The sequence below is a fragment of the Salmo salar genome, chromosome ssa06, assembly GCF_905237065.1.
Source record: "Salmo salar chromosome ssa06, Ssal_v3.1, whole genome shotgun sequence".
Taxonomy (NCBI): Eukaryota; Metazoa; Chordata; class Actinopteri; order Salmoniformes; family Salmonidae; genus Salmo; species Salmo salar.
The window spans coordinates 57258452-57283941 of record NC_059447.1 but is presented as its reverse complement, the minus strand read 5'-3'; the positions used below and the strand labels follow the sequence as shown (position 1 = coordinate 57283941).

General features: G+C 44.2%; 1 protein-coding gene across 7 annotated transcripts in view; it reads right to left on the bottom strand.

The window, feature by feature from the left end:
- The window catches only part of myo6a (myosin VIa), a 102810-nt gene that overhangs the window by 4721 nt on the left and 72599 nt on the right, over positions 1-25490 (bottom strand). For 2 of the 7 annotated variants that reach the window (XM_014204923.2, XM_014204924.2), the window contains exons 24-33: positions 25399-25489; positions 22455-22605; positions 14493-14701; positions 13805-13883; positions 6985-7145; positions 6782-6823; positions 6282-6320; positions 5011-5049; positions 3230-3336; positions 1930-2070 (exon numbers count right to left, since the gene is read on the bottom strand). In XM_014204923.2, the coding sequence (XP_014060398.1) occupies positions 1930-2070; positions 3230-3336; positions 5011-5049; positions 6282-6320; positions 6782-6823; positions 6985-7145; positions 13805-13883; positions 14493-14701; positions 22455-22605; positions 25399-25489 (1059 nt within the window). The remainder of the gene's footprint in view (positions 1-1929; positions 2071-3229; positions 3337-5010; positions 5050-6281; positions 6321-6781; positions 6824-6984; positions 7146-13804; positions 13884-14492; positions 14702-22454; positions 22606-25398; position 25490) is intronic. The other 5 variants (XM_014204927.2, XM_045720761.1, XM_014204928.2 and 2 more) reach the window with 3 other exon arrangements.

Sequence of the window (25490 nt, the reverse complement as noted above, 5' to 3'; positions counted from 1 at the left end):
CTGTATATGGTCATTCACAAGCATAATCATTAGATTGTAGGTTACATTATGCTTGGAGCCTGAAAGTATGAGAGCTCTCCTCAGCCTCTGGCTTGTTAATGTGTCAGAGAGCAGGTAGGCATAGCTGGCACTGTGCTGTGTCTGTGACACTATGGGCTTTATTTTAACAAACCTAATGCAAATGGTAAATCTAAGCGCTGGCGGTAGCGCTATAGGTCCGGGCGCGATATCATTTTTGTTGTTGCTATTTTCACAGCCGTTATTATGAGCGCAATAGCTGGCGGTGGCGCGAAAGGGCTGGGTTTTGATGAATAAACAAGTTGTGGTTGGAAAGATGGCTTGGCCACTCACTAGCCAATCATGGCGTTCCATGCCTTAATACCGCATGTGTTATGGACAGGCTACTTGGCTAATGCATGGCCAGGATAAGATTGACACCAGATGCACTGCTGTTGAACCAGCTTTTGTTATAGTAGGGTAAGGGTAGCCTACTAAGGGTTTGTTTTTTTAATGAAACAAAATGGAAAATAACAAATGTTTCTAAATACTAATGTCACCGGATTATCTCATCTCTCGTTCCATGATGAGCAATTAGTCTACACGGAGGGGTTTTATGCACATCCAAAATAATAATAACAGGCGCTAGCTAAAATAATGTAATAGCCTACATAGATTCAAAAATAGGGACGTCCGCTCACAGTTTTGCTGCTGCCAAACTTGATCTTTGAATAAAGCTTTGGTGATAAAGATTTCTTTCTAAGAAGTCTCACAATCCAAACCATTTATCGATAGTCTTGACTAAGCGAAAGCATTGGACGTTTAAAAAAAAAAAAAAAAAACAGCTTTCATTTAAAGGGGAGGACATGTCTGGTTTTTAATCAAAATAAACAAAAATGGGAAAATTGTTTCTAAATAGGAGATTCACGGGCACAAAGCACATCTCTTGCTCCATGTGTATATGGGCACTATGCATCATGGCTGGATAGGCTGAGCTTCTGCTGTCAAAATCCATGCCATAACCAACCGCGTTACCGCTAAGACCAGCTTTCGGTTGGTCTTAAAATATCCCCACCAGCGCATACTGAAAACAGCACTTTGGCGCACGTTTATAAGGACAAAAATTAGATATTGCTACCCCTCCAACCTCAGCGCAAGCGAGCTCATATAAGACAGGTAAATTACCAAATCTGGCGCTAGGGTTTGAAAATATAAGAACGCCGGGATTTAACAGGTCGAAATTGCAAACAAGCACGCGTTTGACAATAGCGCTGTCTTATCACCAGACGAAAATAGAACCCTAAGTGAGAGGAGGAGAGGTGGGGGCTGGGCATAGCTACAGATCCTAGAATTATATATGTAATTCTATGGGGGCTGTGCATGTGGTATGTAGTCCAATCAGTTGTCTAACAAACAGCACATAGAAAGTGGATCTGCAATCTGCCACACAGGAAAAATAGCTGTTTGTCGTCATGGCGACGCCATGTTTTGTACATGGAAAGGACCCATTTGTGGCTCACAGAGCAAAACAGCATGGGGTTCTATGGAGAACAATAAGAGAAAAAGGTCAGGCTGGAGGATGAGAGCAGCCACCAACAGGATGTGTCCCAAATGGCACCATATTCCATAGATCGTGCACTACTTTTGACCACGGCCCACATGGGTCCAGTCAAAAGAAGCACACTATGTAGAGAATAGGATGCCATTTGGGATGCAACCACAGTATCAGTATTGCAGTAGAATATATCAGTAGGGGACTCGAGGTCTGATATTGGGAGCAGAATAAATAAAAAAAAATGTATGCTTCCAAATCACGACTATCACAGCATGGAAAGAGACCCATAATAAGACGCCTACATTGATGTTGTACTGTATAACACTGTCTGAAAGACCCTGTGGATTGGGGACGCGGTGGCCTGCGGGGTCCCTTACCATAGTCGGTAACTGATTTGGGGGCCCTCTGCTCAGTATTGCCGGTGTCGTTGCCACGCTTCTTGTTCTTTGACTTCCAGGCGTGATAGACCTTCAGCCGGCGGTGGAACTCCTCTCGGCAGGCAGCCAGCAACTCAATATCTGTGGGTGGAGGGAGGGAGAAAGATAAAGGGGAGAGAAAGAGGTATTAGAGCATGGCAGGTTCTAAAGTCTACCAGCACCACAAAGGACAGAGCTACACACAGAGATGGAGGACTACCAACAGAGAGACGACAGCTACAGCTAAAAGACTTTCATTACTTCAACAACAATTCAAAAGCCATAAAATAATAAAAAGACAGCATTATGGGTTTGTCTTTCTATGTCTTCATGAAATTCTAAAACAATTGCTGCTCGGGTTAAAATGCATTTAAACTGTCATCAGCAGACCCGCTAAGTGCCTTGGTAAAGTTGAATTCACAAAGATGGCTCCCTACCTACCAGATAAATGAGTCATTTCACTGTCAAAAAGGTCTCCCTGTAATGGGCACACTACTTAATATCAGCATGCCTGATTGCTTTGTGAATACTTTCAATACAAATGCATCAGCAACCCCAGATACCCCATTGTTGGGCATTTTTGGTAGCACATAAGACACAGGGCTTGGGGAGCAGCGAATGAATGAGTCTGCGTCCAAAATTAAAGCCTATTCCAGGGTTCTCCAATAGGGCCGCGGGTGACTTAACTTCATAAGACTGGACATAAGACTAAAATCCCCAGGAAACCAGCGTAGTGTTTTTAATTTAGGAAATCTGTTCTCAAGTATTCACACACATAAATAAATAAAGGTTTGAAATGATTATGTTTTGGTCAAATACTATACCCGTTTTGGCTTCTTGTGGTCAATTTGCAGTATACAAATTATTTATAACCATCTGTTCAACAAAAAAAACAGCCAGCGGATTAATGTAATGGAGGATCCCTGCCCTACATAGTGCACAACATTTGACCACTGGTACCCCACTGTTCTACCAAATGACAGAAGAATTTGACTTTCATGTACAAGGAAGTGATCAAATAATAACGTAGGCATTAATAAATAACCATAGAGCAAGTTAAAGCTGTAAAACCACAATTCACTTTTAGACCGAAGCGAACCAGGCTCAGAAAACAGTTTGACAGTTCAATATTGCATAAGGTTCGTTAGGAGCGACAGTGTCTCAGCAAAATGTCCCAGTCAAGATTCTTAACGTAAAAATTGTCAGAGTCAAGTTTCTAAATGAGCTTCAACCAAACATTCAACATGGCTGACTTTCTTACCACAGGACGTGTTAATGGCATCCCTTAGTTCGGCATACTTCCACTTGCTGAGCTCGTACTTCTTGGTGCCAGCAGCAGCAGCTTTGGTGGCCTGAACCTGTGGGCCTCTGGCAGCACAGAAACAATCAAGACAGTGGGATTAGAACCAAAACCAGAGCAGGCTCCGGGGTGAAGTTTCCCCTAGGTAGGATCGGCGTACCCTCCCCCAATCCTTAACCATCGGTGGGAAAAAATTCTAAACTGACCCAAGATCAGCGTCTAGGGGCAACTTCACCCTACCAGTGGAGCAAGAATGACTGGATCCATAACGAGAGAGATCAACGGTCATAATCACGTGATGATATATTGCGATTTTCATTGGAGGAGTTGGGAGCAGGATGATGTGGAGTGAAATGTGAAGTTTGTCAGGTGAACTGCAACTAGACAAGAGAAATTTAACCACCCCACACCAGTAACACAAACTATTCACAACCCAACTGTATGGAGCTGGAACGGCTCATAGGCTCCTGCTCCTATCTCCTGTTTCTGTAGCATGAGGCAGCTTGATGTGCAACTACACCTCCTGGACAGGATGTTAGTCTGTCACAGGGCCTTGACCCCAATTTTTCTCCTTAATGCGGAGTGCCAAACAGACACACATCGGGTCCCATGTTTACAGTCTTTGGTATAACTCGGCCGGGAATCAAACTCCCAACCTTCCAATCTCAGGCAGGACACTAACCACAAGGCCACTGAATTGGTCACGGAGCTGCTCCAGTTCTGCTTTATTCTGTTGAACAGCCATTTAGCACTGTTTGGGATGGTTTCCCTGACACAGATTAAGGACTAGGCTTAATCCTTGTCGGGGAAATTGGCCCTGTTGTGTCGTTCTACTCTCCAGCTGTGTGGCTGTTTCTTGCTAGTCTGATCTGTCGTCACCTCCTCCTCCTAACTGCTGACAGGGCTAATTACATCCTGGCTGGGATTTTCCCCTTTTAGACTCTCTGGATCTGAGGCTGGAGCGGGCCCTGGGCCACACTCTAATCCTATTGGCTGACTGAGCCTCTCCAACCAGGGGAGCGTGCCTCGCACCGTTGGCTGCTATTCCGGGTACCCAGCAGCACGCAGCCCCATCGACCTTGGGCAAGCAGGCCGAGGCACCTTCTGCTCCCACTTCCTGTGGCCATGTGTCGCAATGAGGCGTGGTGGGAGGCGGCTTGAACCAATTAGTAAACAGACAACGTAACAGTGCCTGTTGGGTGTGTGGTCGACGGGCTCAAGCAAACATCTCTCATTCAGTCATTCTGACGGCTGGCCACATGGCATCCGCTAATTGGGATCCCAATAAAGAAGAGCTCTACTACAGTGCAATATCAGTGGGCCAGGAATCAGGATATGGCTGACTTAAATAATGTGTGAGTAACTATAATAGTTGGAACAAACATATGATGAGGCCCTGTTGTAGAAGAGTGAGTCACCATTATTTACTTAACTTTAGCTAGCTTTTGCTACTGGTAAGTGATTGTCTGAGATTTAACAACTTAAAAAGACACCGGCTGATTTGAAAACCAATCATCCATCCATTTGCATGGTGGGGAGCCCTACCTCATTGTGTAGGAATACTCAACAATGGTTAATTGTGTGGAATTATGAAGAATTAGCCCCAAATGAAGATGATACATCTCTACTAAGAAGATTAGTATTGATACTCAGAATCACACATGTTCTGATCTAGAGATTTGAAGTGATCGTAACGATTATCGGAGATTTCATTCATGGAATTTTAAAGGATTTCTACCCACCTAGACAGAAGCTCAGACATTTCCTTGGCCATTTCCTCCCTAAAAAGGACATGATGAGCCCAGCATAATAAGAGTTAGAACCACTTTCAATACCAGCCAACTGTCACATTGATTGCAGTTGTAAGACAGGAGAGAGAAAGAAGGCGTGTAAAAGAGAGAAAAGGTGTGTGTGCATGTGCAGCCAGGAATATAATGCACTCTCCCCTCCCTAACTGGAACACTGCTGCTTTGCTGGTCACTGAATCGTCTCACGTTGTGGCGTGACATACAGAGGCTGATCGGGCGGACGGTAGGCTAGCGGTTAAGAGCGTTGGGCCAGTAACCCGGAAAGTTGCTGGTTTGAATCCCTGAGCCGACTAGGTGGAAAAAAAAATCTGTCTATGTGCCCTTGAGCAAAGCACTTAACTCTAATTGCTCCTGTACGTCGCTCTGGATAACTGTCTAAATGATTCAAATGTAAATCTGTATGTGTGAGATCCTTTCCGCATGAGGCCGTGTGATCAGCCCAGAGCTCAGCATGGGAAATGTTGTGTACGCGAACAACAAACTTAGATTTGATCTACAGGGCCACTGATTAAACTCACCACTCTGATGTTCTCACTTCTGTTGTTTTAAGGATGAAGTTTTTTCTCTCACAATTACGAGCACTTCTCTTCCCGGTTTGCAAACTCAGGTGACGCAAACTGAGAGAACGTGTACATTCTAATAACTATGCTCTGCCTAGAACATGTATTACTGTGTTCCAAAGCAATTTATTATTACCGGATGAGAGAGAGCGTATTTCCAAGAAATCTTTTAAAATTGACAGGAACAGTGGCTTGTAAAAGAGAGTAACCATATGGCAAATCCATTATGACCCTTCAAAACACCATTTCAGAGTGCACATCAGCACGTCTTTGATTCACAACGTGACACATCCATCAAAACATAGGTTAGTGAGTTGGTGCAGTTCAGGGGCTTGTGGGAATGCTGTGGGGAGCAGAGGTCTAGTTGGCAGATGCTGCTACAGCACACGGTGGAATAGATTAGTATTATCAAGGTAACGGTCAGTGCAGTCAGCCTAGACGTTGCTTTTCCCACAATGCATTCTTTTCAGCCTCGACGCTAAAAAAACTAAAAGCATGCAAAAGACGTGCAGATCCTTATAGTTCATAAATAGAAAACATATACAGTGTGATATTCTACGTGCACCTCGTCTGAATTTAAAAGAAGTGCAAAAGTGTGCTGAAGGTGTATTTATACAGCGAAGGTGATGTTTAAAAGGAACCTACATGGACATGCCCTTGAGCTTTTGAGATCCACCAGCCCCACTGCAACAAGAGAATGATGAGGATTACAACCGTACACAATACAGGAGCCAATGGGGAAACTGGAAGAAAAGGTGCTTCCTTTTCCTCTTTCTTTGATTGGTTAAAGGACAGATTATTCCTCTGGCAACAATTTGAAAATAAATGGACTTGATTGATAGAGTGAGCTCAGTCGTGTCTGGGAATCAAATTCGGAGGTCAAATTTCTGGTGCACGTAAATGTACTTGGTGAAGGTGATTCTGAATCAAAAGTCAGCACTCTAACTGAAGTCGAATTATGAGTTGGTTTAAATATCATACTTATTAGCCTAGCATCAATCAATGACTGTGTTTGCATGAAAGAGGTAAGGTTGGTTGGTTTAGCTGGCAGATTGCTACAGCATGCAGGGTAGTTATGTTTCACTGGTCAGGTTTAGGTTGGACTGGGGGGGGGGGGGTTAAGGGGTTAAATCTTGGTGTCTTACGTAGCGCTCTCTGGGGATGATGGAACACCTGAGGTGCCGTTACTGGGAGAAGAGAAGAAGAGAAGAGATTGGTTAGGCAGGCCTACAAAACGGTCAGAGTCTCTCCCCAGGTCCAAAGTCCTCATCAAGCCCCATCTCTGCTTCGCATCAGAGGGTTACAGATGGTCTATGGAGGTGTGTTAGCGGTGTTCGTGAGCTGTTACCTGCGCAGGCCTGCGTCGTTCTGGCTCTCCTCTGGGATGAGTTCAGCCTCGCTCTGGGCGATCCTCATGGCCAGCTCCCTGTCGCGTCTCTCCTGCTCCAAGATGTTCTGGCGCACCGCCTCCTCCTCTCGCTCAGCCTCCAGCTGAACATCCATCTCCGCCTGCAGAGACAGTTTAGTTTAATATACGTGCTTGCACACACACACACACACACACACACACAAAGTACAGCATCCAATAACACACCCAAGAAAGCGTAGAATGAGCCCTGTGGGAGTGAGGCGCGAATCAGAAGACAGCCTCATTTCCTCTGTTACGCTGAAGGTGGCATGTGGTTTTCTGATGGATCCAGTAATATGATGGATGGTCCTGCCAACACCATGTCCTTATGAGCACATTTTCATAAGTCACTCCCTGCCCAAGCCAGACTCATGAAGGGCACCAAAGACGCCTTTGTATGAAGATGATGCATATTAACATGGGCATAACGTTTTACAGTGCTCTCAAAATAGCAGCTCATCGCTGCAGGTTCGGGATGACTGCAGGTTCACAAGATTGGGTGATACTCCCTTTGGCACCTTCAATCGCCCTCGCCCAGTGTCGCGCCCACCGCCCCCCCATCTCGTCCTCCCCGTCTCTTTGACTACATCTGCCCCCCCCCCCGCAGTCTCTATACAGTCTGTCAGGGACTTAAGCGCAGAGATGTAAAGGCGGCAGCTATGTGTGTGGCAGGGCCTGATTAGACTCCTTACACATCCACTAATGAGCCTTTCCTCTGCCTGTGGATCCCTGAGGGGCTGTTAGCTGTAGTCTACACGAGCTGGCCACCATCCAGGGGTCAGGAGATAAGCAGCCTTCAGGTGTGCAACTAGGGAATGGAGTCCACAGTACCAAGCCAAGCACATTTATCTTTTGGTCAAATTTTCTACCGGGGAAAAATACAAGGGGCAGGGTTGAAAAGATCACCACACTTTTTTTGGCAATAAGATCAATGGAGAACTTGTGTTTAAAGAAACCAGTGGTGGAAAAAGTACCCAATTGTCATACTGGAGTAAAAGTATAGATACCTTAATAGAAAGTTACTCAAGTAAAAGTAAGTCACCCAGTAAAATAGTACTTGAGTAAAAGTCTAAAAGTATTTGGTTATAAATATACTTAAGTATCAAAAGTAAATGTAATTGCTAAAATATACTTAAGTATCAGAAGTAAAAGTATAAATCACTTAATTCCTTCTGTTGAGCAAAGTAGGCGGCACCATTTTCTTGTTTTTAAACAAATATGGATAGCCAGGGGCACGCTCCAACACTCAGACATCATTTACAAAAGAAGCATGTGTGTTTAGTGAGTCCGCCAGATCAGAGGCAGAAGAGATGACCATGTGTTGTCTTGATAAGTGTGTGAATTTGACCCTTTTCCTGTCCTGCTCAGCATTCAAAACGTAACTTTTGGGTGTCAGGTAAAATGTATGGAGTAAAAAGTACAATGTTTTCTTTAGGAATGTAGTGAAGTAAAAGTAGTCAAAAATATAAATAGTGAAGTACATATGCCCCAAAAAACTACTTAAGTAGTACTTTAAAGTACTTTACACCACTGAAAGAAACACTCGGGTTGAGAGAAATTCCATTCAGGAAGACAAGATCCATTAAAAGGTGGAGAAAAAGCATCAAAAGATGTTTGAATAGGGTTGTGGTGGTGATATTACCGCCACACCGGCGGTCACGAATCATGAAGGCAGTCAAATTCCACATGACTGTTTATTCATGGTAATTAGGCTTCTCTAAGCTCTGATGCTGCTGCTGGTCATTAGTAGCCTACCAAACTTGCTAACTGCCTGGTACTCAGCGCTCTATTGTCCCTCTAATCACTGACATCAATGCAAATGCATTTGAAAATCTAATCAAACTTCATGAGAGCCCATGAGCTCATGTTGCGCAGCATTGCTATAGGCTATGCAATTATACGAGAAAACAGAGTGATGGTCTCTATTAAACAGAGGATCCCATCAGCTTTTTATAGGCTAGGCCTACTATATTTATTTCAACTTTCCTAATATTAAGTACATTGCTTATCTTTACAACAGGAGTATAGCCTACTTGGCTGGCATGAAAATGAATCACGGGAAAAGTGTCCTCAATTCACTAAGTGCATAGATGACATGCATTTTTTCCCGTTGCCCCTGCTTCGAGATTGGACCATTAGCATGCACCGTTCCTAAATCCCCAAAATGTCACATATTATTTAGTATATGTAGAGACAATAATAAATAAAGAATAGTCTGATGGGTGACAATATTAGCCGATCACTTGTGAATGATGTCCAGCATAAGGCAAGAAATGCCTTTTTTGTTGTAACTTTTTCTAAATCATAAACTGTGTTCGAATACCCATATTAACATACTGTATACTACGTACTTAATGAGTACATACTATTAGTTCATTTTAGTATACTGTAAACGAACAGTATGCTTTCAGTTGAGCTGTTAGCCTGTCTACCGGAAGTTGATGCTGTTGCTATGCAACCTCTTGCTAGCTAGTTAGCATAACAAATGACTAGTTAGACATTTTACGAGCTCGGGTGTGTTCTTAAATTCAATCTGGAGTGCCAGAGTGCGCTCGTAAATTCAGAGCGTTGTCAGATTGTCAGTTTGTAAATTTGGAGCGTTTCGCTCTCGGAGCGCACACTGGACGCTTGGGCTGGTTTGAGCGTTCTGACCTTACGACAGTCAAGCACCCAAGCTAACGTTGGCTAGCTTGCTAGCTAGCTACTTCCAGACACAAATGAGACCACTGACCATTTTACTCGCCCTAGCAGAGTTGTTTAGGCAGTTTCCATGTTATCCAGAGCGTTGGTGACTAACTGTGATGCTGGCAACAATTTAATTACGCTTTTTTACTGACACCGGCCATATTCAATGGGTGTTGTGCACTTGTAAATGCATTACTTTGCACTCTGGTACACTCAGACAAGAGTGCTCTGAAATCGGAGTAGATAGCCAGAGCGAATTAGCGAAAGCACCCGAATGTCCATTGAAACGCACAACGACTATACCATTTAGCTAAGTTATGAACGACGGTAATAATCAAGTCAATAAAATGTTGGGTAGTTAGATATCCTATAGTTAATATACTGTCAAGTTTGATGTATAAGTATTGTAGCCAACTAACGTTAGGTAGCTAGCTAACAACATAGAGTATCATTACAGCAGTATGTACCTATGTGGTTCGTAAGGACAGCGTTGCTAACAAATTGTCAGCCAATATAACGTGTAAGGTAACTTACTTGAAAAGTTATTATATTGTTCAACATTTTCTTAACATTCGTCATAATTAGTTAAAGCAATGAATTTGTATCTGTTCTTGTACTTCGACGGCACATTTTCTTCAAATCTCGAAACGAAGGGGCCCTGAATTGCATTATGGGCCCTAAAGTACGGAAATAGTGTGCTCTGTGGGTATACGTCATATTTTGGCAAATTTAGTACGACATCTGGGAACTTTTGGCATACTAACTATATCCATACTATATACTCAATTCACGTCACACGTACTGTAGTACGGTTAGTATGAGTATTCGGTTAGTATGAGTATTCGAACACAGCTATAGTCTCACAGTTCATGTAGCCTAGCCCATAGGCCTATATGTTTTGATAAGGTTTGTATCACAAACTAGTGGTGTGGGGGCTGTGCTTTGGCAAAGTGGGTGGGGTTATATCCTGCCTGTTTGGCCCTGTCCGGGGGTATCGGATGGGGCCACAGTGTCTTCTGATCCCTCCTGTCTCAGACTCCAGTATTTATGCTGCAGCAATTTATGTGTCGGGGGGGCTAGGGTCAGTCTGTTACATCTGGAGTATTTCTCTTGTCTTATCCGGTGTCCTGTGTGAATTTAAATATGCCCTCTCTAATTCTCTCTTTCTGTCTTTCTCTCGGAGGACCTGAGCCCTAGGACCATGCCTCAGGACTACCTGGTATGATGACTCCTTGCTGTCCCCAGTCCACCTGGCCGTGCTGCTGCTCCAGTTTCAACTGTTCTGCCTGCGGCTATGGAACCCTGACCTGTTCACCGGACGTGCTTGTTGCACCCTCGACAACTACTATGATTATTATTATTTGACCATGCTGGTCATTTATGAACATTTTAACATCTTGACCATGTTCTGTTATAATATCCACCCTGCACAGCCAGAAGAGGACTGGCCACCCCTCATAGCCTGGTTCCTCTCTAGGTTTCTTCCTAGGTTTTTGGCCTTTCTAGGGAGTTTTTCCTAGGGAGTTTTTCCTAGCCACCGTGCTTCTTTCACATGCTTTGCTTGCTGTTTGGGGTTTTAGGCTGGGTTTCTGTACAGCACTTTGAGATATCAGCTGATGTACGAAGGGCTATATAAAAATACATTTCATTGATTGAACTAGTGGCCAAATAACTTCTTAAAATTAAGCACAAACCCGCTTCACATGGGGCGTAAAGCCTGACAGACATGTATAATAAAAAAATAACAAAAATGTATTTCACCTTTATAAGCATAAACCATAAAGCATAACCATAAAAATGCACCTTTATAATAATAGCATTACATGCATAATCACATTTGCGGTGACTTTTGATAATGGTGTTTTCCCGCTAATGGAACATAAGCGCTTATAGCCTACTGCCATGTGCGCATTGCTGCGCTTATGTGAAGAAATAGCCTAGTAATTTATCAACATTTTAAGCTAAATGTTCTGACCTGTTGCATCAGCCACATTGCATTTTTTGATACTAGTGGCTGTATTAAATTTAGATCCATTGCATTCCACAACTGTCCCAGACTATGTTTGGAATATTTATTTCTCGCAAAGAATATAATTGTTCAACTTTTGTACTATGGTGGATAGTCGACTGACATAGGCTAATGCTTTTGCTGTTCGTAAAGGCCTACTCATCTTGTTGGCTTAAGTAAATGTGGACAGTTCTTTCAATATCTTCAATATGCCCCTCGGAATTGGATAAGGACACATGCAGTTGCGTCCCCGATGTGTCTGTCTTCACTTGTAACCTGTGAGAAAGACCCAATCATGTGATGGAGAGTCATGTGAGTGAGACGTGCGTCGGAGCTCGCAGCACTCAGGGAGAACGGCACAACGTAGCACTCCGGGCAAAGGGTACAACAGCCACTGGCCGCAAAAGGCATGGATTTTTTTAGGGTGCATTACGGCCACACGGGATGCCGCCGTGAAATTCTAGGCATTATCAAGTGCTTGTCAAATTGTGAATGAGAGACCGATGAAGTGTGTACAGCCTACCGCAAAAAAACAAAGCAGAGCTCATTCCTTTCAAGCAACTTCTTCAAATCATCATTAGAGTCTCATCATGCAGCCTTACAATGTATTACACATCTAAAGATATAGCCCAACGTTAGTAGAACAACCAAAGTTAAATTAATAACTCTAAACAAAGAAATAGATACTCCTATATGCTAACTGCTCAACACAGAATAGCCGCATGTGCGCACTCCCTCAAATCGTTTGGAGAAAATATCCTTTATTTTATTCAGCTTTGTTCTAAGCAAATCTTGTCTGCTAAATTAAACTAGTGTAGCCCACAGCCATTTTGGCATTGCCAGATCAGGACAACTCAGAGTATGCTATTCTGTTCTTCTGAAATAGACTCTTCCTATCATGTTTCTTTAGGCCTGTCTAAAATAAATCATGGATTTATTGTGAAGGTGTAGGCTACATTACATGGATTTATTAGACTTAAAATGTAGATGTTCCAAAGGTCTGCATCAGTGGCTTATAGGCCAGGATATGCTAAATGTGTTTATGTTAATTAAATGGCCAATTACCGTGAGACCAACAGTTATTTGCTTGACAATCACCAGCTGACGAAATTTCGTGACCGTCTCAGCCCTGTGTTTCATGTAGTTATTTCCCCCCAAAACGCAAACATCTGCAGTGTAAATCATGCATATTCATACCAACGCATACACGGAAGCCAAATGTGATGTTGATGGGGTATCTAAAGGTTAAAAAGGCTGTTTGAGTAAGCACCAACCCTGTCCCTGGCTCAGGGTGGGCTCTAGGCCAGACACTGATTTAAGAGTGCAGTTTTCAGCAATAAAAGCTAAAAAGCCTGTAGATTATCCAGGGTCAGATCTCTGGGGAGCTTTCGTGCTATCCCTCTTCAGATGGACAACATGGGGAGCCAGATGGACAGTATATAAACATCAGAAGTCTAACCATCTCCACGGAACTGGAGTGAGTGGGTGAAGAGAGCTAGTCAGTGAGTGAGTTGGAGAGAGCGAGAGGGAGAGCGAGAGAAGGGGCGCGAGCGAGAGAAGGGGCGAGCGAGAAAGCCAGGGGGCGGGCGAGAAAGCCAGGGGGCGAGGGCGAGAAAGCCAGGGGGCGAGGGCGAGAAAGCCAGGGGGCGAGGGCGAGAAAGCCAGGGGGCGAGGGCGAGAAAGCCAGGGGGCGAGGGCGAGAAAGCCAGGGGGCGAGGGCGAGAAAGCCAGGGGGCGAGCGAGAAAGCCAGGGGGCGAGCGAGAAAGCCAGGGGGCGAGCGAGAAAGCCAGGGGGCGAGGGCGAGCGAGAAAGCCAGGGGGCGAGGGCGAGCGAGAAAGCCAGGGGGCGAGGGCGAGCGAGAAAGCCAGGGGGCGAGGGCGAGCGAGAAAGCCAGGGGACGAGGGCGAGCGAGAAAGCTCCCTAGAGTTGGAGGTGGGGGAGAAGAGCAGCACAGAAGTTTGAGGGAGTTCATCTGCCAGAGAACATTAAGTAAAGCATTGTACTACGCCCTGCGAAAGACACTGACAAGGAGAAAGCAACAATGGAAGAAGAACACTGTCACTAACCTGAAGCTTCCTCTCCTCTTCTTCTCTCTTCTTCCGCTCCTCTTCCTCATGTTTTCTCTTCAGCTCCATCTCTGCTTTCCTGAGGAAGAGGGAGAATAAGAAAGGCTGTTAGGGTCTGGTGTCACGGCGAGTCAAAGGTTGAACTTCATAATCAATACTGTAACATACAGCAGCTCCTCAGTACTAGTCAAGCTCATACAGTGTGTAGATCAATACTTTACCCATCCTGGTAGGACACTCCTACAGAATTAAGGAAGGTGAAACCGATTAATCAATTCAATTGGATCCAACCAATAAATAATCCCTGGATTAAAAAAATCCAACCTACAGTAAATGACCACCGGAAGAGCCCTGATAATTGCATTACGACATCTATGACATTATCAAGGTCCTCTGACACGGTCATGCTCAAAGTGCCTCAGCAGTAGGTAGGCCTAATTATTAAACCATGTCCATGACGGTACCCTTCAGTTACCAGGCATATAAAGTTGGCAGAGTCGTCAGAGGTCCATAAAGTTTTGGTAGTCGTCTCTAATGCCTTAAATTAGGATCTAGTGACAGATACAATGGGCCATTAGTTCTGCTTAAGGGTTTTATACACCAATGAAAAGAGGGGATGACACTAAGCATGACTAATGTATCTGACAACCTCTGCTCTCTTTCCATCCCTCCATCCCCCTCCACTCACAGGCGCCTGTCCTCTTCTTCCTGCTTGCGGCGCTGCTCCTCCTCCTCCCTTCTACTCTTCTCTCTCTCCATCTCTTCCTGGATCTTCTTCAGTCGCTCCTTCTCCTCCTCCTCCTTCTTCTTGTTCTGCATGGCGGTCAGTAGTTGCTCTGACCGGGTCACCAGGGCCTGGTACTCGTGGTCAATGTCCATGCGGGTCATGACTGTAGTCTGAAGAGAGAGTAGAGTCCCGTGAAAAAGACATCAGCCAAAATTTGATTGAATTCAGTAAAGACTAAGTAAGAACAAACATGGGGTGCAGTATCCACACAATCTCGACATTGACGGGGGAGTAGGACACAGGTACAGGTAAGGTGTGAGAGATTTCATTTTACCCTCGAAACCAAACAAACAAATACACAATGCATATATTAAGCCACGCCTTTACATTATTTTGTATGAAATTGAGCAAAATCGTGGCGCGTGTTGGTTTAGCACTTCAGCCTTGCTGGCTCGGTCAAACTGGCTATTGAAGGGTCTAATTAGCCCATACACACTTACTTTTCACTCCCTCAGCTTTGGGACACTTTTGCAAATGGAGGGCCGAGAGGAAGGGATTGGTTTGGGATTCAGCAAGTGTCTCCTTGCAGCAAACAGAAATATGATCTGGAACACCTTCCCAGACCATCAAGACCCACACCTCAACTAATTGGGCTTGATGGCACAGGAGGGTATTCAAGTTCATATTTCTGTTGGGTGCCATCCCTGTCCCTGAGCACTAACACATTCATCCCAATCAGAGCCCTACATTTGTGACTGCTGGCATTTACAGAGCTTCCACAGACAGTGGTGTAGGTTTGAATTAGAGGCAAATGTATTACAGCAACACTCTCTGCCGCTGATGAATATTCATACGCATCTGCCGTCAAAGTAACCTTTTATCAGAAGGCCCTATTCTGCGCCGCAGCTGTGGGCCTGTGTTTGATGTGTTTTACTACCGCCCGAGGACACGGATACAGAGCGTCTCCTCACTCGGTTTTCATAACCCAAACATCCGTTGAATTATGCTTTGTCTACGACATCAGAAGCTGAAGTCACACTTAACAGCATTTGATGTTAGTTTCACCTTAAAAAGGCCCACTACCCTTACAATAAAAAGTTTTACTTTTAAAGACTAACAAATCAGTTGGACGCAAAGGAATTAATTGTTTAACCTGTTGGGGCTAGGGGGCAGTATTTTCACGGCTGGATAAAAAACGTACCCGATTTAATCTGGTTACTAATCCTACCCAGTAACTAGAATATGCATATACTTATTATATATGGATAGAAAACACCCTAAAGTTTCTAAAACTGTTTGAATGGTGTCTGTGAGTATAACAGAACTCAAATGGCAGGTCAAAACCTGAGAGATTCCTTTACAGGAAGTGGCCTGTCTGACCATTTCTGGAACTTCTTTGCCATCTCTATCTTTTACAAAGGATCTCTGCTCTAACGTGACACTTCCTACGTCGTCCATGGGCGCTGTACTTAGAATATTGCAAAATGTGCTTCATCCGAAAAGCTATTTTAAAATCGGACATATCGAGTGCATAGAGGAGTTCTGTATCTATAATTCTTAAAATAATTGTTATGCTTTTTGTGAACGTTTATCGTGAGTAATTTAGTAAATTCACCGGAGGTTTGCGGGGGGTATGCTAGTTCTGAACGTCACATGCTAATGTAAAAAAGCTGGTTTTTGATATAAATATGAACTTGATTGAACAAAACATGCATGTATTGTATAACATAATGTCCTAGGGTTGTCATCTGATGAAGATCAAAGGTTAGTGCTGCATTTAGCTGTCTTCTGGGTTTTTGTGACATTATATGCTAGCTTGAAAAATGGGTGTCTGATTATTTCTGGCTGGGTAGTCTGCTGACATAATCTAATGTTTTGCTTTCGTTGTAAAGCCTTTTTGAAATCGGACAGTGTGGTTAGATTAACGAGAGTCTTGTCTTTAAAATGGTGTAAAATAGTCACATGTTTGAGAAATCGAAGTAATAGCATTTCAAACGTTTTGAAAATCGCGCCACAGGATTCAACTGGCTGTTACGTAGGTGGGACGAATTCGTCCCACCTAGCCCAGAGAGGTTAACAAGTTTTTTGGTACTATTAATTGTAAACAGGGTGACGGAGAAGGCTGACGTTTTACGTGTTCCTACCCAATTGTGTTTTTTTTGTTTCTTTCTTCGCGTTGTTTGTAACTTGTTTTTTTTAACTTATTTTGTACATAATGTTGCTGCTACCGTCTCTTATGACCGAGTGTAACTTCTGGACATCAGAACTGCGATTACTCACCACGATCTGGCAGAATCCTTATTTTACTTTATCAAATCCAATGAGCCCAACGTGAATGACATACTGCTTTCCTGGGAACAGGCCCAGATCCCCGTCATTTGCATATAGAGAAGGCAGAGGAAAAGGGGCCGGAGGGCAGGCTGCCTTGTGAGAATTCATAGGCGGTCGAATAAACCCCTGCCTTCCATTCTGCTAGCAAAGGTGCAAACTTTGGAAAATAAAATCGATGACCTATGCGGAAGATTAAGCTACCAACGGGACATTCAAAACTAATATCTTACGCTTCACGGAGTCGTGGCTGAACGACGACATTATCACCATACAGCTGGCTGGTTATACGCTGTCTCGGCAGGATAAAACACCGGCGTCTGGTAAGTCAAGGGGCGGCGGACTATGCATTTTTGTAAATAATAGCTGCTGCACGATATCTATGGAAGTCTCGAGGTTTTGCTCACCTGAGGTAGAGTATCCCATGATGAGCTGTAGACCACACTATTGACCTAGAGTTTCCATCTGTATTTTTCATAGCTGTCTACATACCACCACAGATTGAGGCTGGCACTAAGACCACACTCAATGAGCTGCATTCCACCATAAGCGAACAGGAAAACGTGCACCCAGAGATGGCGCTCCTATTGGCCGGGGAATTTAACGCAGGGAAAAACAGTTTTTTTTTTTTCTTTCTAGATAACCTTTACTCCACACAGAGTATAAAGCTCTCCCTCGACCTCCATTTGGCAAATCTGACTATAATTCTATCCTCCTGATTCCTGCTCACAAGCAAAAATGAAAGCAGGAAGCACCAGTGACTCGGTCTATAAAAAAGTGGTCCAATAAAGCAGATGCTAAACTACAGGACTGTTTTGCTAGAATATGTTCTGGGATTCCTCCGATGGCATTGAGGAGTACATCACATCAGTAATTTGCTTCATCAATAAGTGCATCGATGACGTCGTCCCCACAGTGACCGTACGTACATACCCCAACCAGAAGCCATGGATTACAGGCAACACTGAGCTAAAGGCTAGAGCTGCCGCTTTCAAGGAGCGGGACTCTAGCCTGGAAGCTTATAAGAAATCCCACTATGCCCTCCGACGAACCATCAGACAGGCAAAGCATCAATACAGGACTAAGAGCGAATCGTACTATGCAGGCTCTGACGTTCGTTGGATGTGGCAGGGCTTGCAAACCATTACAGACTACAAAAGGAAGCACAGCCGAGAGCTGCCCAGTGACACGAGTCTTCCAGACGAGCTAAACTACTTCTATGCTCGCTTCGAGGCAAATAACACTGAAACATGCATGAGAGCACCAGCTGTTCCAGAAGACTGATCACGCTCTCCGCAGCAGATGGGGGTAAGACCTTTAAACAGGTCAACATTCACAAGGCCGCAGGGCCAGACGGGTTACCAGGACATGTACTCCGAGCATGCGCTGACCAACTGGCAAGTGTCTTCACTGACATTTTCAACCTCTCCCTGTCTGAGTCTGTAATACCAACATGTTTCAAGCATACCACCATAGGCCCTGTGCCCAAGAACATTAAGGTAATCTGCCTAAATGACTACCGACCCGTAGCACTCAGGTCTGTATCCATGAAGTGCTTTGAAAGGCTGGTCATGGCTCACATCAACACTATCATCCCAGAAACCCTAGACCCACTCAAATTTGCATACCGCCCTAACAGATCCACAGATGATGCAATCGCTATTGCACTCCACACTGCCCTTTCCCACCTGGACAAAAGGAACACCTGTGTGAGAATACTATTCATTGACTACAGCTCAGCATTCAACACCATAGTGCCCTCAAAGCTTATCAATAAGCTAAGAATCCTGGGACTAAACACCTCCCCCTGCAACTGGATCCTGGACTTCCTGACGGGCTGCCCCCATGTGGTATGGGTAGGCAACAACATCCGCCACGATGATCCTCATCACAGGGGCCCCTCAGGGGTGCGTGCTCAGTCCCCTCCTGTACTCCCTGTTCACTCATGATTGCATTGCCAGGCATGACTCCAACACCATCATTAAGATTGCTGATGAAACAACAGTGGTAGGCCTGATCACCGACAAGACAGCCTATAGGGAGGTCAGAGACCTGGCAGTGTGTTGCCAGGGCAACAACCTCTCCCTCAATGTGATCAAGACAAAGGGGATCGTGGACTACAGGAAAAAGAGGACCGACACGCCCCCATTCTCATTGAAGGGGCTGTAGTGGAGCAGGTTGAGAGCTTCAAGTTCCTTGGTGTCCACATTACCAACAAACTAACATGGTCCAAGCACACCAAGACAGTTGTGAAGAGGGTACGACAAAACCTATTCCCCTTTAGGAGACTGAAAAGGTTAGGCACGGGTCCTCAGATCCTCAAAAGGTTCTATAGCTGCACAATCAAGAGCATACTGACTGGTTGCATCAATGCCTGCTATGGCAACTGCTCGGCCTCTGACCGCAAGGCACTACAGAGGGTAGTGCGTACGGCCCAATACATCACTGGGGCAAAGCTTCCTGCCATCCAAGACCTCTATACCAGGCGGTGTCAGAGGAAGGTCCTAAAAATTGTCAAAGACTCCAGCCACCCTAGTCAAAGGCTGTTCTCTATGCTACCGCACGGCAATCGGTACCGGAGCGCCAAGTCTTGGTCCAAGAGGCTTCTAAACACGTCTAGGTCCAACAAGCTCCTGACTCCTGAACATCTAATCAAATGGCTACCCAGACTATTTGCATTGCCGCCCCCCTCTTTTACGCCGCTGCTACTCTTATCTATGCATAGTCACTTTAATAACTTCACCTACATGTACATATTATCTCAATTACCTTGACTAACTGGATAGAAGTTTAACCACATTGTACCGGTACACCCCCCCCGTATATAGTCTCGCTATTGTCATTTTACTGCTGCTCTTTAATTACTTTTATTTCTTATTCTTTATTTATCTAACCAGGTAGGCCAATTGAGAACAAGTTCTCATTTACAACTGCGACCTGGCCAAGATAAAGAAAAGCAGTGCGACAAAAACAACAGTTACACATAAACAAACGTACAGTCAATAACAATAGAAAAGTCTATATACAGTGTGTGCAAATATAGAAGAGTAGGGAGGTAAGGCAATAAATAGGCCATAGATGTGAAATAATTACAATTTAGCATTAACACTGGAGTGAAAGATGTGCAGATGATGATGTGCAAGTAGAGATACTGGGGTGCAAAAGAGCAAGATAAGTAACAATATGGGGATGAGGTAGTTGGGTGTGCTATTTACAGGTACAGTGATCGGTAAGCTGCTCTGACAGCTGATGCTTAAAGTTAGAGAGGGAGATATGTCTCCAACTTCAGTGATTTTTGCAATTCATTCCAGTCATTGGCAGCAGAGAACTGGAAGGAAAGGCAGCCAAAGTAAGTGTTGGCTTTGAGGATGACCAGTGAAATATACCTGCTGGAGCGCGTGCTACGGGTGGGTGTTGCGATGGTGACCGGTGAGCCGAGATAAGACGGGGCTTTACCTAGTAAAGATTTATAGATGACCTGGTGCCAGTGGGTTTGGCGACGAATATGTAGTGAGGGCCAGCCAACGAGAGCATACCAGGTCGTTGTGGTGGGAAGTACATGGGGCTTTGGTGACAAAACAGATGGCACTGTGATAGACTGCATCCAATTTGCTGAGTAGAGTGTTGAAGGCTATTTTGTAAATGACATCGCCGATGTAAAGGATAAGTAGGATGGTCAGTTTTACGAGGGTATGTTTGGCAGCATGAGTGAAGGAGGCTTTGTTGCAAAATAGGAAGTCGATTCTAGATTTAATTTTGGATTGGAGATGTTTAATGTGAGTCTGGAAGGAGAGTTTACAGTCTAACCAGACACCTAGGTATTTGTAGTTGTCCACATATTCTAAGTCAGAACCGTCCAGAGTAGTGATGCTAGTCGGGTGGGATGCTGCGGGCAGCAATCGGTTGAAAAGAATGCACTTAGTTTTACTAGCATTTAAAAGCATTTGGAGGCCACGGAAAGAGTGTCGTATTGCATTGAAGCTCGTTTGGAGGTTTGTTAGCACAGTGTCCAAAGAAGGGCAAGATGTATACGGAATGGTGTTGTCTGCGTAGAGGTGGATCAGAGAATCACCTGCAGAAAGAGCGACATCATTGATATATATATATACAGAGAAAAGAGTTGGCCTGAGAATTGAACCCTGTGGCACCCCCATAGAGACTGCCAGAGGTCCAGACAACAGGCCCTCCAATTAGATACACTGAACTCTATCTGAGAAGTAGTTGGTGAACCAGGCGAGGCAGTCATTAGAGAAACCAAGGCTGTTGAGTCTGCCAATAAGAATGCGGTGATTGAGTCGAAAGCCTTGGCCAGGTCGATGAAGACGGCTGCACAGTACTGTCTTTTATCGATGGCGGTTATGATATCGTTTAGGACCTTGAGCTTGGCTGAGGTGCACCCATTACCAGCTCGGAAACCAGATTGCATAGTGGAGAAGGTACAGTGGGATTCGAAATGGTCCGTGACCTGTTTGTCAACTTGGCTTTCAAAGATTTTATTTGTACAGCAGTGTTGGCTAGGGGCTCGTAAGTAAGCATTTCACTGTAAGGTCTACACCGGTTGTATTCGGCGCATTTGACTAATACAATTTGATCACAAACAGAACCCTAAAAATGCAAAAAAAGAAGTCAAAAGTTAATATACACGGCTCTGAGACATGATGCATTTCTTCTCAAAATGCAGATGATAGCCCGTGGACTGAGGCATCCTATTAAATCCAGCCTTGGCTATGATGAAAAATATCTATCTTAAAAAAAAAAAAAAAGCCACGATGCCAACGAGTAGAGACAGCGAGAAGGCCTGGTCAAATATACAGTATAGCTGCCAAAACAACATCAGGTCCTGCGAATAAATAACAAACCCTGTATCATGCTACTCACAAAATTAGAGAAAATGAACAACACAGGGGAGTGATTTACAGCAGTCAAAGCTGCCCTCATTTAAAAGTCTTCAGGTTCCCCAGAGGTTCCCCAAAAATTCATAGTCTGTACACTGAGCCTGCCATAATTGCACACCATCTGGCTGAAGCCTGTTATTAACAGGTAGAGTTTCCCTCCAACTATCCACCATGTGTTAAATATTCCACACTGGGATGAATGTGTTATATAAGCGCTATGCCTGCATCCCAAACCGCGCCCCATTTCCTGTATTAGTGGACTACTTTCGACCAGGGCCGGTCAAAAGCAGGGCACGCTACGGGGAATAGGGCGCCGTTTGGGGACACATCTTCGACGTTGAGCAGACTCGATGCACATACTGGTGTAATGACATTCAGAAAACTAAATGTTGAATGTAGAGAAATAATGAATTATGAAATATCTTGACGAAATACTATTTTGTGGACTGGAGCATTTGGATAGAAGTTTGACATTCAAAGAAGGAATGATGAAACAAAGAAAGGTGAACAAACATGTCTGATCTCCCTTTGGAAATACAGAGTGTTTCAACTAACTTGACGAAAGAGACTTTGTTTTTGGATTCATAGACAAGAGGAGAAAGGGGTTATGTAGAAGTTTGACTTAAAAAGCAGAAAGGAGAGGTTTCCTAGAACTCGGAGAGGTTGCAGGATGGACGGCTGGGGGTATCATCTCACAGACCTTGATTTTGACCATGGTCGCGTTGATGGAGGCATCCAGCTCCTGGATCTGCTTGCTCATCTCCTGCTTGCCCTCCTTCAGGCCGGCAATAACCTTGTTGAACTTATCCATCCTGTTCTTCAGGTTACGAACCTTCACCAGCCCGTCGATCCTGTACCATACACACACACACAAACACAGAGGTAGTCGAAGACAATTGGTTTTCAAATAATTACAAAATCGCATAGTAACCCCTATCGCACTGGCCTAGAGGCTCTGGGTCCGGTTGTATAAAACATCTTTAGGGTTTACCTTAAGGAATAACGTTCCCCTACCTTAGGGAATTGTTTAAGGGCATTGCATATAGCCCCTCAAATATCTCCTTAGGTAAGGGCATACTTAAAACCTGTTTAGGATAGGGGGCAGTATTTTCACGGCCGGATAAAAAAAACGTACCCGATTTAATCTGGTTATTACTCCTGCCCAGAAACTAGAATATGCATATAATTGTTTGATTTGTATAGACAACACCCTAAAGTTTCTAAAACTGTTTGAATGGTGTCTGAGTATACATACATATATAAGTCATTTAGCAGACGCTCTTATCCAGAGCGACTTACAAATTGGTGCATTCACCTTATGATATCCAGTGGAACAACCACTTTACAATAGTGCATCTAAATCTTTTAAGGGGGGGGGTTAGAAGGATTACTTTATCCTATCCTAGGTATTCCTTAAAGAGGTGGGGTTTCAGGTGTCTCCGGAAGGTGGTGATTGACTCCGCTGTCCTGGCGTCGTGAGGGAGCTTGTTCCATCATTGGGGTGCCAGAGCAGCGAACAGTTTTGACTGGGCTGAGCGGGAACTGTGCTTCCTCAGAGGTAGGGGGGCCAGCAGGCCAGAGGTGGATGAACGCAGTGCCCTTGTTTGGGTGTAGGGCCTAATAACATATATTATAGTATAACAGAACTCATATGGCAGGCCAAAACCTGAGAAGATTCTATACAGGAAGTGCCCTCTCTGACCATTTCTTGGCCTTCTATAGCCTCTTTATCGAAAACAGAGGATCTCTGCTGTAACGTGACATTTTCTAAGGCTCCCATAGGCTCTCAGAAGGCGCCAGAACGGGGAATGATGACTCTGCAGTCCCTGGGCGGAAAACAGTAGGGCATTTGGATAGTGGTCGATCTGAGAACAATGACACGGGCGCACGCATGCACGTGAAGACACCATTTTCTTCTTTCAGTCTTTGAACGAAAACAACGTCTCCCGGTCGGAATATTATCGCTATTTTACGAGAAAAATCGCATAAAAATAGATTTTAAACAGCGTTTGACATGCTTCGAAGTACAGTAATGGAATATTTTGACCTTTTTTGTCACGATACGCGCCGGCGCGTCACCCTTCGGATAGTGTCTTGAACGCAAGAACAAAACGCCGCTATTTGGATATAACTATGGATTATTTGGAACCAAAACAACATTGGGTGTAAAGTAGAAGTCCTGGGAGTGCATTCTGACGAAGAACAGCAAAGGTAATCCAATTTTTCTTATAGTAAATCAGTTTGTTGAGTGCCAAACTTGGTGGGTGTCAAAATAGCTAGCCTGTGATGGCCGGGCTATCTACTCAGAATATTGCAAAATGTGCTTTCACACTGAAAAGCTATTTTTAAAATCGGACATATGCAATCGCGATTGCATAAAGGAGTTCTGTATGTATAATTCTTACAATAATTGTTTTTTTGTGAACGTTTATCGTGAGTAATTTAGTAAATTCACCGGAAGTTTTCAGTCGGTATGCTAGTTCTGAACGTCACATGCTAATGTAAAAAGCTGTTTTTTGATATAAATATGAACTTGATTGAACAAAACATGCATGTATTGTATAACAATGTCCTAGGAGTGTCATCTGATGAAGCTCATCAAAGGTTAGTGCTGCATTTAGCTGTGGTTTTGTTTTTTGTGACATTATATGCTAGCTTGAAAAATGGGTGTCTGATTATTTCTGTCTGGGTACTCTCCTGACATAATCTAATGTTTTGCTTTCGTTGTAAAGCCTTTTTGAAAATCGGACAATGTGGTTAGATAAAGGAGAGTCTTGTCTTTAAAATGGTGTAAAATAGTCATATGTTTGAAAAATTGAATTTTGGGGATTTTTGCGGAGTTTGTAATTCGCACCACGCCCTATCATTGGACATTGGCGAGGCGTTCCGCTAGCGGAACATCTAGATGTAAGAGGTTTTAAGCGGTTTGACGGTAGTTTGAAGGCATGTACGGCAGAAAGAGCATCTGGCTACCATGGACACGACCTGATTCACTCACTAAAGGTCTCGTCAAAGAGATCTAAAATGAAGACAGGATAACCAAATCGCTTCAGAAGATAATGAATCACGTTTCTTGTTACTTTTAAATTGTTTTCTAGTACGTCAAGCTAGCTTACAGAGTAGCTATACCCAACTAGCCAGCTAACTTTGTAGCCATGGATTGTGCACCTTCCATTTTTTAGCTAAGTAGCTAGCTGGTTGATGTTTCCCTTTTATAACCAGAAGAGATGAAAGCAACATTCACCTCTACAAATACTGACTACATTGATATCCATACTGAATGAAGCCGTTAAGGGAACCTCACGGGCACAATTAACTTTCACTTAATTTAAGGGGGAACTTCACCTTAAAATGTGTGGTGCAACTGACTTAAAGTTGAGGACAATTCAATGGAAAAAGGACATTTAAAGGGAAAAGATAAAGAGGAAAATGAACTTCAGGTGTTTTATGCAACCGGGCTCTGTGGTAATCAGTACAGATCACCTGGAGCTTTACAAAGGTAATAAGACAGTCTTGTGGCACCAGCTGGTACAGATAAGACCGGCTCTGTGGAGATACATGCATCATGTGTTAAGCAGCCTGGCACCCCTGAGCTGTGAAAGTGCAGTATAACGAGGAAGAGGGAGGTATTAGAGGATACCCACCGGGGCTTGTGCTTCCTCCTGCACAGCCACATGCGCACCGTCTTCTGCATCTTGATGCAGGCACTGGCGCGGTACATCATCTTGTTCCTCAC